General features: G+C 42.2%; 1 protein-coding gene across 7 annotated transcripts in view; it reads left to right on the forward strand.

The window, feature by feature from the left end:
• relch (RAB11 binding and LisH domain, coiled-coil and HEAT repeat containing) overlaps positions 1-14,861 on the forward strand; it is a 30,603-nt gene that overhangs the window by 2,093 nt on the left and 13,649 nt on the right. For 2 of the 7 annotated variants that reach the window (XM_031849953.1, XM_031849954.1), the window contains exons 2-15: positions 2,600-2,689; positions 5,348-5,419; positions 5,561-5,616; positions 5,769-5,882; positions 6,191-6,385; positions 6,903-6,997; positions 7,562-7,694; positions 7,854-8,011; positions 9,167-9,242; positions 9,319-9,414; positions 10,256-10,279; positions 13,792-13,904; positions 14,042-14,132; positions 14,716-14,787. In XM_031849953.1, coding sequence (XP_031705813.1) covers positions 2,600-2,689; positions 5,348-5,419; positions 5,561-5,616; positions 5,769-5,882; positions 6,191-6,385; positions 6,903-6,997; positions 7,562-7,694; positions 7,854-8,011; positions 9,167-9,242; positions 9,319-9,414; positions 10,256-10,279; positions 13,792-13,904; positions 14,042-14,132; positions 14,716-14,787 — 1,385 coding nt within the window. The remainder of the gene's footprint in view (positions 1-2,599; positions 2,690-5,347; positions 5,420-5,560; positions 5,617-5,768; positions 5,883-6,190; positions 6,386-6,902; positions 6,998-7,561; positions 7,695-7,853; positions 8,012-9,166; positions 9,243-9,318; positions 9,415-10,255; positions 10,280-13,791; positions 13,905-14,041; positions 14,133-14,715; positions 14,788-14,861) is intronic. The other 5 variants (XM_031849956.1, XM_031849958.1, XM_031849955.1 and 2 more) reach the window with 4 other exon arrangements.

Genomic DNA, 14,861 nt, shown 5'->3' on the forward strand with positions numbered 1-14,861 from the left:
GACACCAGAAAGCGGCTCTCTGAACATGAATCCAAAAGAAAAGTTGTAGTTGCAGGCCCTTACCATCTGCTACTTCAAATAGGCCACATTGTAGCTTCACATAAAAAGTTCTAGGCTCTGTTTGTAACCACTATTTATGTCTTCTCTCCTGTTACAAATCTGTAAAGTCGGCACAAAGGCAAACCAGGTCAAACACACGCCACTGTCAGCCTGTTGAAACAATCCTGCCATGTGTACCTCTTCCTCAGTAGCACTGCCTATTAGTTGGCCCAAACTGACACGCACTCTCCGTCTGGGGCAGGGAGTTGGTATTGTGTGTGTGAGAAGGCGATTAATGATATTTGTGGAGTGTTGGCTTAGCTTCATGTAGTTCTGGACCTGCACAGACTGGCTGCCTGTTCATTACTCTCTGCCTTTCATTACACTGTGTGTGTGTGTGTGTGTGTGTGTGTGAGTGTATGTGTGCGAATGAATGCAGGTGGTTCTGTGCATTTGAAAGAGTTATATGTGCATATTTCTTAGCAGTGGAGCAGATCACAATGTGGATTATTATTGTTTGGTACCTTTTTCATTGTGAGTTGGCACAGCATACTAAATATTCCACATAAACTATGTCACTGTGTAGTCACACCAATTGATCACCTAGTCTACTATTAACTATGGAATTCATATTTGCAAATATATAAACCAGTTTATTTACATGTAGGATTAGTTTGGTTTTAAACTAGAGCCATGTTCCAGGTGACAGTCATGCCTAGTTTATACACAGGCTTATTGAGCGTTACACTTCATTGAATATATTATCATAATGTTGAAATTCTGAGACAAACGTCCGTACAGGTTTCTGTACCTGCCTGTGTATCCTTTAAAATGAAATCCTATTGTTTCCCTCCCAATTTATATTTTGGAAATAGCTGACAGTCTTTCCAGAGCATCCTTTCCATTAACGGAGCTTGTGGGCTACCCTGTGGCCATCCATCTTCTCTTGTCTCTCTGTGTGTATCCGCTCTTTTTAATTGTATCTCTTTGTTCTCGAATCAAACTCTTGCTCCTTTCCCTGTCACCAATTGATCAAGCTGCCCGGCAGGATTGCAATGAAGAGGTGACAGTCTCAAGTGTCAGATCCATCACAGACAAGACAATACACACCACAGGCACAGAACCAAATAGTTAGCCAGGAAGAAATACTTGTTTTGTGCAATTTTGGCCCACATATGTGCATGCTCCTTCACTTTGTGGAATTACAGGTTAATTTTCTCCCTCACAGACGCATTCATACAAACACTAATTCACCAAATAGATTTCAGCCACCTACAGCAGGTGGCTGGCATGCTCAAACATTATCAGGAAGTAATGACAGCTGGAAGCATTCTCCATAGAAAGAGGGGTTAACCTGACCTGACGTCAGCAAGACGGAACAATGACACGCACACATTGTTGCACTCTCAGCCAGATCAGAAGCACACTCACTGTGTGGTCACAGTAATGAGAGTGTGACATACATTTGAACATGTGACACACACACACACAGTGGCGTTGTGAAGCTCAAAGTGGGGGGCGCCGGCCGTCGCCGTCTTGGCTGTGATGACAGTCTATCTCGTGGCTAATCCAAAAATAGGCTAAGAGGTGGATCGTCGGTGGCCGGTTGACACAGAAGATCAGACGGCTAGCAGTCAGCGACCTGCTAAGGCACTCAAAGCAACCGTGCACTCAATTAGGCCTAACTTTAAGCCTTATTATAATTTAAATGAGCCTCAAGTGGCCATTTCAGGAACTGCAGTTTTGAGCAACTCTGCGTTGCATTTCTCAGCACCCGATCATCCCACCGAGACAAAACACAGTACTCTCACGTCAAGCCCAGAAATATCAAGTTCACTAATGCATGACAGCTAATTGAGAAAGAACCAACTTTTTTTTAATGTGACTGAAAAGCCTGAAGTCTTATATGTCAAAGCACAGCAGCTAGTCTACAAGCTACATTTGGCTTGACCTTCCACTATATCAGAGGTATCGGAGAACAAATAGTCTAATCTTGCACTTGTTCTGAGGTGGAGGAAAGCTAACACCATCAGCTAAGCTACCAGGCCTGCCTACCTCAGTGAAATAGGAGCACAAGTATGCTTATGTGTCAGCTTCATCTGCTCTTCGAGTGAACAATACCTACTGTTAGTTCCCATAAAGTAAAGGTCTTAGCAAAGTGAACATTTCATGATTGATTTGTTTTCCCACATGTGCAGTGACTCATATGTTTCCTGGCTAAAGTATAACCTTCCCACATAGTTTTTAAAGGCCTCTGCTTTTAGCTGAATTTAACAAAGGTTCCATCTGTTTGGTCGAAGAGCGGGCCCATTGGTTAGTCACCATCACTGAACTAGAGCCAAGTGTTAGCATGCTTCCAGCCTGGTTAAGAGTCCTCAAGCAAAATACTAAATCCCTACCGCAGTGGGGCTACCGTTGTGTCCTTCAGAGAGGAGCATGTATAAAGGAACCTTTCTTCAGCATCAGTGCATTCCTGTCGCATGTTTAACAGTGGACTCATCTAGTTGTGTGGATTGTAGACTTGTCTCACTATTGTCTCCGTCTTTGTGTCTCTGTTCAGATCGAGCAAACAGCATCAGCACCTTGGACTCTCTGGACTTTGCCCGTTACTCAGATGACGGCAACCGAGAGTCGGACGAGCGACTGGCAGGTGAGATGAACCGTACTGCCAGAGGCCTGGCTTACCACGGGGACGTAACAAAATTAGGAGAATAGGCAGTGACGGAACGGGAGGATGGCGTAGAAAGAGACAATAACGGCTGCATCACAGCCTGTATAATAGTGATGTCAGGGTAACCCAAGCCACCACAAAATTTAAATATAGATTCATTCTGATGTTGTCACAGTGGCACTGCTGTATGTGAGCTGCTTTAATAGTGATAATAAGCATAGGTATTTTAACACATTTGATGTCAGAGTCCACACTAAACAAGAGTGTCGTCGTGTTTTTACGCAATCGCACTGTTTTTTCAAAAACTTGTCAACATGTCCCACTTCCAACATGCTGTATGTTTCTCTCTTTAACTTGGTTGAGGTGTTGGTGCCTCTTCCCATCAGCTCTCACACTGTGGAGTCAGTCTATGGTAGTTTTGGTGCGGCACCTGTCTCAAAATAGTTTGGAATCACACCCCCGTCCCCCAGTGGCTCTGTCGTGACACACCATTACATAGCTTTTGCCACATATACATTAACAGTCGAGACTGACGCCGATGGCGCCTCATCACAAAGCGCTGGTTCTAAGAGCAGCTGCTTGATTATGAGCAGCTTGTTGGTTTTCACTCCGATATTGTGTGATGACGGGACAGTGCTGTCATGCAGGGATAATTGTATTAACTTAATCTGCCTCCTGTTTTCATCTTTCTATTTTATAATTACTTTTTAGCCCTGCACATTATGCCATAGCACAGGTGGTTAATAACAGTAATAATAGTTAACATTATCCATTACCAGCTTAGTCCGGAAAAGCCCCAATCCATAACTGCAGAATGGAATTGTGCACAAACTGTGGCATACTTTATTATTTACGTTTTCTTTCTTTGACATTAGATTGTTTTGTCCTATTGTACATCAGTGCTAAGCATGAAAACTAGAGTGTCTTCCTGTATTGTAAAATGTTTTTTTTTTTTACATGTCTATAATTTAATATACATATTGCATTATTAGAGTAGAAAAAGGATACCATTTCTGTAAGAGTCTTAAGTTTAAACTGTGAACAGGGAGCTAGTTTTGTTATGGTTTGGGGCTTTTAACAGTCTATAAGAACATACTGACACACGGTACATTAATGCATTGTAAGGGCACATTTAAAACCATGCAGCAGAGATATTGGTTCCATGCTCCCAACTACAAAATATGCATCTTTTCAAAAATTACTATTACTCTCCAAATTGGCACCTTCCCCCCCCTTTCTCCTCCCTCTTCACCCACCCCCACTCTCATCCCCTGAAACTGTTCTTCTTGCCAAGATGCCTGCCCCCAGCTGTCTGACTCTGGGTTTTCTGGCTTCCTCCTGACGTTGATCAAACCCCAGTGACCAATACTGGACAAGTCACTCCATTCAGACTAGCTTTTTTTTTTTTTTTTTTTTTAAACCTTCTCCCCCGTTATTCAGTTCTTGGTTTTCCATTTGTTGCGCTTGCATCCTGTGCACTCTTGATCTGCTGGACAGGTTAGGGATGATGGAGTCAGAGTGGGTGAATTTGGTCATAAAAGTCCAACTAATGTGTTGCTGGCAGCTCTCTTTGCAAAAATATAATATTCTCAAAGTTGTGGAAACTGAAACTTGACAATGACCTTACAGAAAAACCTTAAAGATTGATGAGCATTTACACTTTTCATACTATTATGTTAAGTATGAAACCTACAACACCTGTTGACCCGCAATCCTGGACATTAGGAGACAGATTCGGGGACATCAACAGGATCACATCAGATGGCAGATTTTCAGTGCACAGCTATGCAACATAGTTTTCCTGCTCCATCGCTTCTTACTTTTTGCGTGTGTTTTTTATCTAATGTGTCTAAGAATACTGTGTGTTCTCTTCCTTTATTCAGAGTTGGTTTAACCTTTTCAAACTTCAATGTACAAATCAACAATTCTTTCCAAATGTTTGCTGCCTCTGATTGTATAAGACGTCAGAAACAGCTTGCTCATTTGATTATGAATATGTTGCTTTTTTGTTGTTGTTTTTCTTTGCCTAAAACAGTAACATACCATATTCTAAATGACATTTTGACTCTTGAGTTTTATACCTTAGATTGGGTTGTTCGTAGTATGATGGCCTATTTTTTGGCATAGAAGAAGTAACAACCTGAGCATTGGCTGTCCTTTGAGTGACTTGAAACCAAATTATGAATTACTTGTTAGTAAGGTATTTGCCTGGAAAACATCCTTTGTCAGACAGCTCCTAGATTATCAAGGCTACATTTAGGTAGCTTGAATAGATCTGTTCACCTCAGCTACCATTGAAGTAGCTTTGGACTCCCATTTTTGAAGTCGGTCACATCAGTGCTGTTAATGGGAGGCAAACGAGGGCAGGAAATCCTACCATTGAGACGTGTCTCAATGCATTACACACACTGGTCAAACAGACTATCATCGAGCCGGCTTTACCATGATCCTCTGCTGCATGCGTTCCTTAGACCCATGATTTGCATGTACCCCTTTTTGTTGTTTTGTTTTATGACTCTTACAATCTTTCGTGTGGTTGTTTTGTTTTTCATGCCCATCTTTTGTTTTATTTGTTTGTTCCCTGTCTTTGGTTGGATGCATTTCCTGTGTGTGTGTGTGTTGTCACTTCCTGTCCAGTGCTGGAGTTTGAACTACGGAAAGCAAAGGAGACCATTCAGGCTCTGCGCGCCAACTTGACTCAGGCAGCAGGTGTGGCGTACTTTTAACTTCTTCTCCACCTGAACCCTCTTTTGTTACAGCTTTCACTCTTTTTATTTCTAAGAGAATTCCACTAGATGAATAACACTCAGCATCCTTTCAAACTCATCTAAAATCTTCTCAATTTCTCAGAGAGCGAAGGTCCCTCTCACGAGAGAAAAAACTTCAAGTCAAGTCCTGAAATTCAGGTGGGAGATTTTTAAGTGTTAAAAGATTTGAGAATTCCTTTCCTTTTTCAAATGACTCAGAAGATGAAATGTGTTCCTTTAAACCCTGTGATGATGTTACTGCTAGACTTTGAGTGAGTCATTTCACAGCTTCTCTTTCCTCTCTACCTCAGGAGCCTATACGCCCACTGGAGAAAAGAGCCTTAAACTTCCTTGTAAATGAATATTTATTAAAAAATGAACACAAACTCTCATCCATCACCTTCTCCGATGAAAATGATGATCAGGTAAAGATTTTTCTGGCTGAATGACAAATATCTGAATGGAATAAAAAATTTGTAGTCATTTATTTCTGACTGCTTCTTAATACAAAGTGTATGATTCCTATTTGAAATAGGAGGTATCAGACTTGTGAGCCTCAGGGCACTGGTCTAAGAGCTGTGGTAGGGTCATGTGACCATAAATAAATTCAACAACTGGGATCAGCTGTCCTGTTCTGAGCCTGCATGAATTCCTGCTTTGTCTATGCAGAGGACACACACACCCGTCCGCCACAAATAGTTTATTCATTTGGTTTTTTTAAATGTATTTGCAGGACTTTGAGTTGTGGGATGATGTCGGCCTCAACATCCCCAAACCCCCCGACCTGTTACATCTCTACAGGAACTGTGGTACCCCTCTCCCTTCTCCCCGGGACATGGCTGATGTGTCAGTAGGGGTGGATTTTGCCGATCTTCCAGGAAAATGCATTGCCCAAGATCCCCCAAAAAAGCTTGACCTCTCACATCAGGTTGGTGTGTATGTACATGTATGGGTTTTATTCAGGGATATACAGTTCTTCATGAGCTGAACTGTCCATCCATCCATCAATGTTGGATTTTTTGGCAATCAGTCAGGTGTTTTCCTTTTGGCTGCATCAAGAGCTTTGCGATCACAAAATTGTTGCTATTCCAAAGCAGAGATGGGCACTCCATTATCATGGACACGCAGCCCTTTGTGCTCTCTTTCTTAAACTGAAAATGTGCATTTACACACTCGTTGAGAGGCAGTGGCAGTCTCCACCGAAGGTCAATTGCTTTGACTCGTTACAGCAACGAACTGGAGGCGGTCCACTGAGCTTGAATGATGAAAAACTTAATGGCCCCTTCTACATTCACATTGTTTCAGTAAAAGGCTGTGGAACTAATTGAAAAGTTATTTCAATAAAGTCTGAGATATTACCAATTAATGAATATTTTTGACTTATTGGAGAACACACTCTTCAGCTGGTGTAATAAAGTGTCTAAAATCTTCTTGTCCCTCTATAGCAGCAGACAGAAGTTGTCCAAGAGTTGGAATACCAGATAAGCCTCCTCAGCAATGAGAAGCAGAGCCTCGCTGAGCAGATCAAGAAACTGCAGAGGTGAGTGCCCGAGTGCATGTGTGTGCTAATAATGTGCTTATATAAAAGTGAATCAGTCAGAATGTAAAAATGGCTAAGACACTGCCGAGAGTTGTGCTATATGTCTTATTATGTTCACTGTTAGTATGCTATGGTGCTGCTGACACAGTTTCACCTATTCATAACAATCGTATGCCATTACAAGAGAACCATTTACCAATACCACTAGAGAAAGAAATAAATAGAAGCATCCATGAAAATCTGCATATGTATTCAGCACTTCAGTACACATTATTACCATAACTGTGACCAAAACCGGCCGTGAGGTAGAACCCGTATGGACATTTCCCCGAAGCGCTGCACTGAATTACAGAGGAAACTCTGTTCTGATACAGTAGTGGAGTCTATTTTCATTCCATGTGGAATAATTAAGATTCAGAAAGATTTGCTTTACCACCATCCGAAATTGTTGAGGCATTTTACACAAGTGCTCTACCACTACTTTTGGATGGAAGACTTGCAGTATGTCTTTTTGACTCACTTCTTCACTAATAAGAGTCATGTTCGTTCATCTAACCCCCACAGTGAGATTCAGACACTGAAGAGGACCGTCTCCTCCCCACCTCTGGCTACTCTGGACCTGGGCTTCCAGAAGACATCTAACCCCTCCCCCTCATCCACCACCACCAACACTTCCTACACTGACCCTCTCTCTGTGGTATGTGGTTCATTTGAATATGTAATGCACAGACTTGTGTTAATAGTACCAGTGTCCTGGAATAAAAGAAGTGATATTTTCTTTTTTTTCTTGATGTAGTCTGACAGAGGCCCGGACATTTGACCCATTATTTCCAACTTAATCTCGTTTTACCCTCAGCCTCCTACAGATAACGGCCAGTATATGGACATCCGGGGGGTTTCAGAGTCTGAAACTAACCCGGACCCCTCCTCTACTCAGACCATTTCACAGCCTCGCCCACATTCCCTTCATGCGCTTAAGAGTCGGCCTCCTGTCCAGTTTGCTCAATCTAACAGGTGAGTCCTGAAAATTCTGTATATACTTCTTTTGTAGACAGATATAATAGACACAATACAAACTTGCAATTCTTGTGTGTTTGTCGGTGTTGCTTGATACACGGTACAAATGATGAGTTACCTTTCAGATTTTTCAGGTGGTACTTGAAAATAGACTGAAAATAATATTCAGTATACTCGGTACCTCTCAGTGTAGTTACTAGATGTAAGCACTAGATGGAGGTAGTTATCAGCTTATGCCGCCACAATGGACAATTCCAACAGCACTTACTGGCGGTTGGCTGCCCTCTTGAGTGAAAATGTAACTTAATAAATTTTCTCAGAGCACAAAGCAGCCCTGGTGGGAATTTGACTTTTGGTCACATGCAAACATGTCTTACCACTCTGCCACCCATGCTGTAGTATATTTAGTGCACCGACATCTAGTGAATCATCCGGTGAATGGAGTACTGTGTTGTCTATATACCTTCATATTCTCTTATATTTCCCTTTTTACCAGATTCATACAGTTCCAAAAATTGAGCGGCAAAATACAGTTGGCCGTCATCTGCTATTGAACAGGTCACTGTGCTACTGTAACAAGTCAATAGCTAAGAACGCCTTTATGTTTAAAGCTCCCTCTGATTGGAATAATCTACCTGTGAATATTCGATCCATAGCATCTTTCCACCGGTTCAAATGCGCTGTCTTCTTATTATAGGATCAGTTGAGCATATCCATAATGACATCTCTATAATTATGTCTTATGGCTTCATTACATAATGCTATCACTGACAGTAATGCTTTTCTTTAACCTTTGAAAGAATTATCCATTTTGCTAATTTAGTTTTTTGTTAAATGTTTTGTCTAATTGTGCTTGTATTGTATAAATTTCATTGAGGACCCCCTTGAAAACGAGATGGTACATCTCAAGGGGTTATTCCTAATAACGAATGTCTTGTAGCCAAACTCCATCTATCTATAGATTTGTTTTATATACCACTAAAATACACTGCAGTGACATGGGAGAGTGGCTCCACTGAGCTCTCTGGCAGGATGGCCCAGTCCTCAATCATTCCGCGGTCAGGCCAAACTCCATAGCTCTCGTGGAGTACAGATCGAGTGGTGCAGACTGTACTGACTGTTTTTTTGCTCTTTTTGTTTGTGGTGTCGCAGAAAGTTATCCCCGGCCTTCCTGCAAGCCCTGCTGTCCTTCTGCAGAATGTGCTCCGACAGCCGCCTGGGAGCAGAGGTCAGGACATTGTCATGCAGAAGAGTACTTTTATGACCACGTACAGTACAGTACATAACGCCCCTCTCATTTCCAGGTGTCTCGTATAGCAGAGAGTGAGGAGAGTGTGATGTTAATGCTGGGCCGCTGCCTCCCTCACATCGTCCCCAATGTCCTTCTTGCTAAACGAGAGGTAACCCCACTTCTGCCGCTGCTCCTCTTCTCCTCCTCCTCCCCCTTGATTGTTGTCGTCATCACAGGCTTCTGCACAATCCAATAGATCCACACACAGCAGCAGGGCTAAGCAAGGTGAAAATGTAGGGGAAGCTGTAGAGAGGACAGTCATCTTCAGCTTGTAAACATTCCCATCCAAACTATGTCTTCGTAGATGGGCAGTAAATCAATTCTTAACTTTCATCATGTTTATCCCCTTCAGTTAAGGGAGTTATTTTTCTGCTGGTGAGTCACCCATTTTACCATCTGCTATTGTGAGAAAAATGTAGTTCAGTTTGCTCTGAAAGAACACCACCCTCTCCTTGGTTTGTGCCACAAGGCATTCCCAAAATCCAACGAACATCCGATGTAGTGTTTCACACCATGAAGAGGCTTCCAGTGTTCTTGGCAGTGGTCTAGAAAGCTTGATTGCTGGTTTCTTTACGATGGTCATAATGAAGTATCACATCTTATGTGCTAATGCTACACTTAGCATCTTTCTCCTTGTTGACCCCCCCCCCCCCCCCGGATGTGACTGTGTCTTCTGCCAGCTGTATGAATAAAGAGCTCATTCAGACATTTGCAGTGCCAATCATAGATTTCATAACCTGCAAATACCCAGCTGACTTGTGTCTATCTATTGATTGGGAATTTCACCTTCCTTTATGATGGCATTTGTTTCCACCAGTGTCATCATTTCCCTTCTGCTGTATTTGTCCCCCACTCATGTTTGCTGTCCTTCTTGCCTTCACTGGTGTTATTTTTACTCTTCTCTTTTCGTCTCACTCATTCTCTCACTCTCATGCATGCCTCTCCTCTAGAGAATGGTTGCACATCTTTGCCAGGTGAGTCTTTCACGCATTCATCTGCATGGTTGTCACATGACCTGTAGACCTAAAACATGTAACTTATGCCCTGCTCCTGTTGGCTACAACTGCTGCCACATTAGGGTCGAGCCTGCCATAATTATTCAAATTTTATTCATAAGCACTGTAGCGCTGGCATTTCTGTAGAGTGACTGTCGTTATGCAGTCTTGCATTGTCTTAACACGAAATATGAAATTTATACCCAAAATGTGAACTGATATGCAAAGGTATGCAGTTTCAGCCAAACAGTGAGTGGGTCATGTACTGTATGTCTCTTAACCCCAGTGTGTCTTTACTTCTTCTCTTATTGGTTCCCTGATTTATCTGCTGTGGCGTTTGAGACTCTAGAGTGATTTTAATTAATCTTGTATCATCACCTCGCACCTTTTTAAAAGTAGCTTAATGCTATATATTCTAATGGCTAAATAAAACCAGAGAAGACCGTTTGTTTTTTTTGGTCCTTGCTATGAAGTGTCCAGGGCTTCCAGGTAACTAAATGTAAGCGATTTTAAAATGGATTAGGCATTTGCTAAGCGATTACTCCCTCCAAGCTGTGATGCAGACACCTGCACAGGTGTTCCGCCCAAACAGAACTGCTTGCATGCAATTTGTGTCTGTGTGTGTGTGTGTGTGTGTGTTTTTCCACGTGTGTACAAATACTATGTGCTTGAATTTTGCACACAGTGTATTGAAACTTGGTAAGACACAAAATGCAGTGTTTTGAAAGAGGTGAGTCTGGTTGGAGTAGTTCCCAGTCGGGCTGCTTTGCATATCACAATGGTTATGTTGCTTTAGTCAAACTCTGACAGTTAAGAAGAACTTAATCTCTTTGCAAAATCAGGATAAACAAACTGGGGTTGAGCATGACAAAGATTAACACACAGAACATTCAAGCCTCTGGGTCTGAGTGGTGTGGACTTTGTTCTATATCCGTTAGATTCACCGACCGTGACATTGAGTACACACACACACAGCTGCTCACACTTCCATCTTGTAACTTGAGGCTTTCTTACCACCACAAGCCTGGAGAGAAGGCACACCTTTAGTTGTCTGAACGTGACACCCACTTAAGAACAAAGGGTGTTTGACTTGAAATGGTGGAATGATGCATTAAAACCCTGCCTGCCACCTGGCTGTAATATCAGTCACTGTAAATCATTAAACATTATGTTTTTCTAGCACACTGCAATGCGCTTGTATTTTCCTTTCGTTACGGTGGAAAAGGCTTGATTTGGGGTAATTTGTTACAGCATTTTTTTTTTCTTATCCAATTGAATATACAGTAAAAGATGTGTCTAGTGGTATCACTATGAAGATACTAACTGTATCCTGTAAGGGGTGACTTCCTTTTTCTACGGGCCAGATTAACTGTGATGTTTAACGAATTACTGGAGAGACGAGGAACATTGACCGTTTTATCAGGGCTGTTACGAGAATAAAGATTAGGAGTGAAGTTATAACTCGGATGACAGACCTTGTTTACATTGTGCTGTGTGTTTGTACTCAAGCTATGGCTTGTGTGATAATGCAGTAGAAAGTCAGAATGGATTAAAAAAAAAAGAAAACCAACTGAAAAGAAAAGGCACCTGGAGGACAGAAGGCTATGCAGGAGGCTACAAATAAAATAATAACGGCCACAACCTGCAAAAACATCAGCCATGCCTCATTTGCATACAATAGTGCATCAACAATCACTCACGACTGCAGTTTGATTTTGTGACTGTTGCGGCACCAAATACAAGTCATGTAATCGGCATAAGCCCATCGTGAAGCATGCATATACAGTACACAAATTGTGCCACCATAAGGTACAGGCCGTCTTGCTTCTGGCTTTACCGCTTCACAAAATTGAGCATGATTTTTTTTTTTTCTCCCTGTGAGGTATTATTATTTTGTTTTGTCGAGTCGCTTGAGCCCTTTTACATAAACCTGTGCATTAAAACAGCAGTGATTGTACGGCATAGTGACACTGCATGTGTATGGACAAAGAGATGGTTATCACTGTATCTGGAAATCTGTGTTTTTATTTTCTATTGATATTAATTTCAGGTCTTTATTTGATTATTGTAATGTGAGACAGTTGCAAAGAAATGACATTTTAAAAAGATTTGATAAGATTTAGAATGTGGAAAGTGCAACATTTGGATGCGGCACATAGTGGTCCTTGGACTGAAATGTGCAGTTGCTCTGCTTTTTGGAGTGAAGCATCAGGCCCCCCTGGCCTCAAAGGTCCTGGCGTCGTGCTGTCCACTCTACCTGCCCACAATGTTTATCCAGGACTGGTCAGATGTTTAACCTCCTGAAGGAGTCTTCACATCAGTAACACAGGAGTTCACTCAGAAATAGAACAGGAGCAGCATGGGTTCTGGCCTTTTCAGATGTGTGCTGAATTCCTGTATTTGTTTTATCAGGCCAGTGCTGTTAAGTCTTCAAAAATGTCTCTTGTAAAGATGTATGGTAATTTCAGAGGCCAGAGTATTAAATAGAGTTCATTTGCTGGTTTTTGACGCTTGAACTGATTTCACCCATATTTAACTCGTCATGTAACCACTTAAAATGACCCTCTGATACTTAAATGTCATATTTTTACTTTATAAAAGATAGCCAACATGGCACGGACTTCCGAGGGCTGGTCCACTATTTAGTGAGTGACTCATCGCAGCCTGTCTTTAAAAGTGTCTCTTGTCAGGTCCACATGCCGGTCCAGCATTGGGGTTGTACTCGTTCTTCCAGCACTTGGCAGGGAACTATAATATCTTCTTGGGGGGAAAAAAAAGAAAGTTTGTTTGAAAAAAAAACTAAAAACATATTTTTAACTCTGTGTGCACTCTCTAATTTGGGTGTGTGTGGCTGGAATGGCGGGCTGACCACAGTTTGGCCATGGAGGCCCTGTATCAAGGGCAGCTGAGCTCTCTCCCCTCTGGCAGGAAGGTCCATAAACTCTATCTGAACTCTGTCATAGAACCGTGTTCTAGCAGAGGAACTCGTGCAATATGTATAGACCTTTTCATTACCATTCGGTTTCTAGGCTACGGCTTTGGTCTAAGATGACTTCCTGTCAGCTACTGCATTAACAAACATTTAACTAGTTTGAAAAGGTCTATATGTGTGTCTGTCTAAATGCAGCTGTGTCTGGGTGTGTGCATGCACTATTTAAGTTTCTCTCATTGTATGTACGTGACTCCAAAGCCTAAATGAGTCAAGGTATGACACCAACAAGGTCTTGAAGGTAAGCATGTTTCCACTGGTGTTGACGGACTCCTGTTGGTTCCCTGTGTTTCTCCCTGTGACTTTGCCCTATTCTCTCCTCTTTTTTGAGACACACCTTCTTACCCTTTCCTACTGCCCGTCCTCCATAGACTTCCAGGCCTGCTTGACTGCTGCCGACAATCTCTTCCCTTTGTGTTTCAACCGCGCCCTCCTATTGTAAAGTAATCTAAACTGATGCTACTTCTCTCTCTCTGTGTCTTTCTCATCACTTCTCCTTCAGGAGTTGATCCCGCTCATCTTATGTACCGCCTGCCTTCACCCGGAGTCTAGAGAGAGGGACCAGCTCCTCCACATCCTCTTCAACCTAATCAAGAGACCAGATGATGAGCAGAGGTGTGTACGTTTGTGTTTTGTAGACACATCAATATTTAGTTTATTATGGCCGATGATCGACCTCTTACCAAGATACCATTGATTAGCCCCATTGGTGAGACACTAAATGACTGTATCCTGTTGTTGTGTTTCCAAAGACAAATGATCTTGACGGGGTGTGTTGCGTTTGCGAGGCATGTGGGTCCCACACGTGTCGAGGCTGAACTACTTCCTCAGTGCTGGGAACAGGTACAGGGCAGACACTGCATGTGGTCTTTGTTATTGAATATGCTGTCACTGATTTTCTGCAATGGTGAAGCAAGAAGCGCTTCAAGTTCACTTGCTCCAAAATGAACACCAGTACTTGCTCAACCTCTGAGTTTTTTTTTTAAATGTTTTTTTATTGTCACTTGTGACACTTAAAAGTTACACTTCATGAGGGATGTTCCTCTGTTCTATTATTAGTTTCTCAGTTGTGTCTTGTATTTAGTGAGCATACCATTCAATGTAGTTGTATTTGCATGTTCTGACTCAGAACATCCCTATTATTGTCCATTGTCCCTGACTTATATGTGATAGCAGTCTTGTTTTCATTGCCACCTGTGTCACCTAATGCAACACATTTATGGGAACAGCTACCAGATGTTTGGAGGCTGAGAATTTGCCCAGAGAGACCAATAGCGGTTTCCACAGGGTCAGCATGTTGATGATATTCAAGTTGTTTCCATTCCAGCGTGGCTGCCCTCCAGTCTACTTCTCTCCTCTTTTCAACTTCTGTTCCTGTGTTTCTTTTCAAATGTTTTCCTCTAAATCTTGCTCTCTTCTTCTGCAGATTAACCACAAATATCCAGAGAGGAGATTGTTGGTGGCAGAGTCCTGTGGAGCCTTAGCACCATACCTGCCTGTAAGAAAATATTGTGCACACAGGATTTGTGTGTGTGTGTGTGTGTGTGTGTGTGTGTGTGTGTGTGTGTGTGT

This window comes from Anarrhichthys ocellatus, unplaced genomic scaffold, assembly GCF_004355925.1.
Source record: "Anarrhichthys ocellatus isolate YVR2014 unplaced genomic scaffold, GSC_Weel_1.0 scaffold10, whole genome shotgun sequence".
NCBI lineage: Eukaryota > Metazoa > Chordata > Actinopteri > Perciformes > Anarhichadidae > Anarrhichthys > Anarrhichthys ocellatus.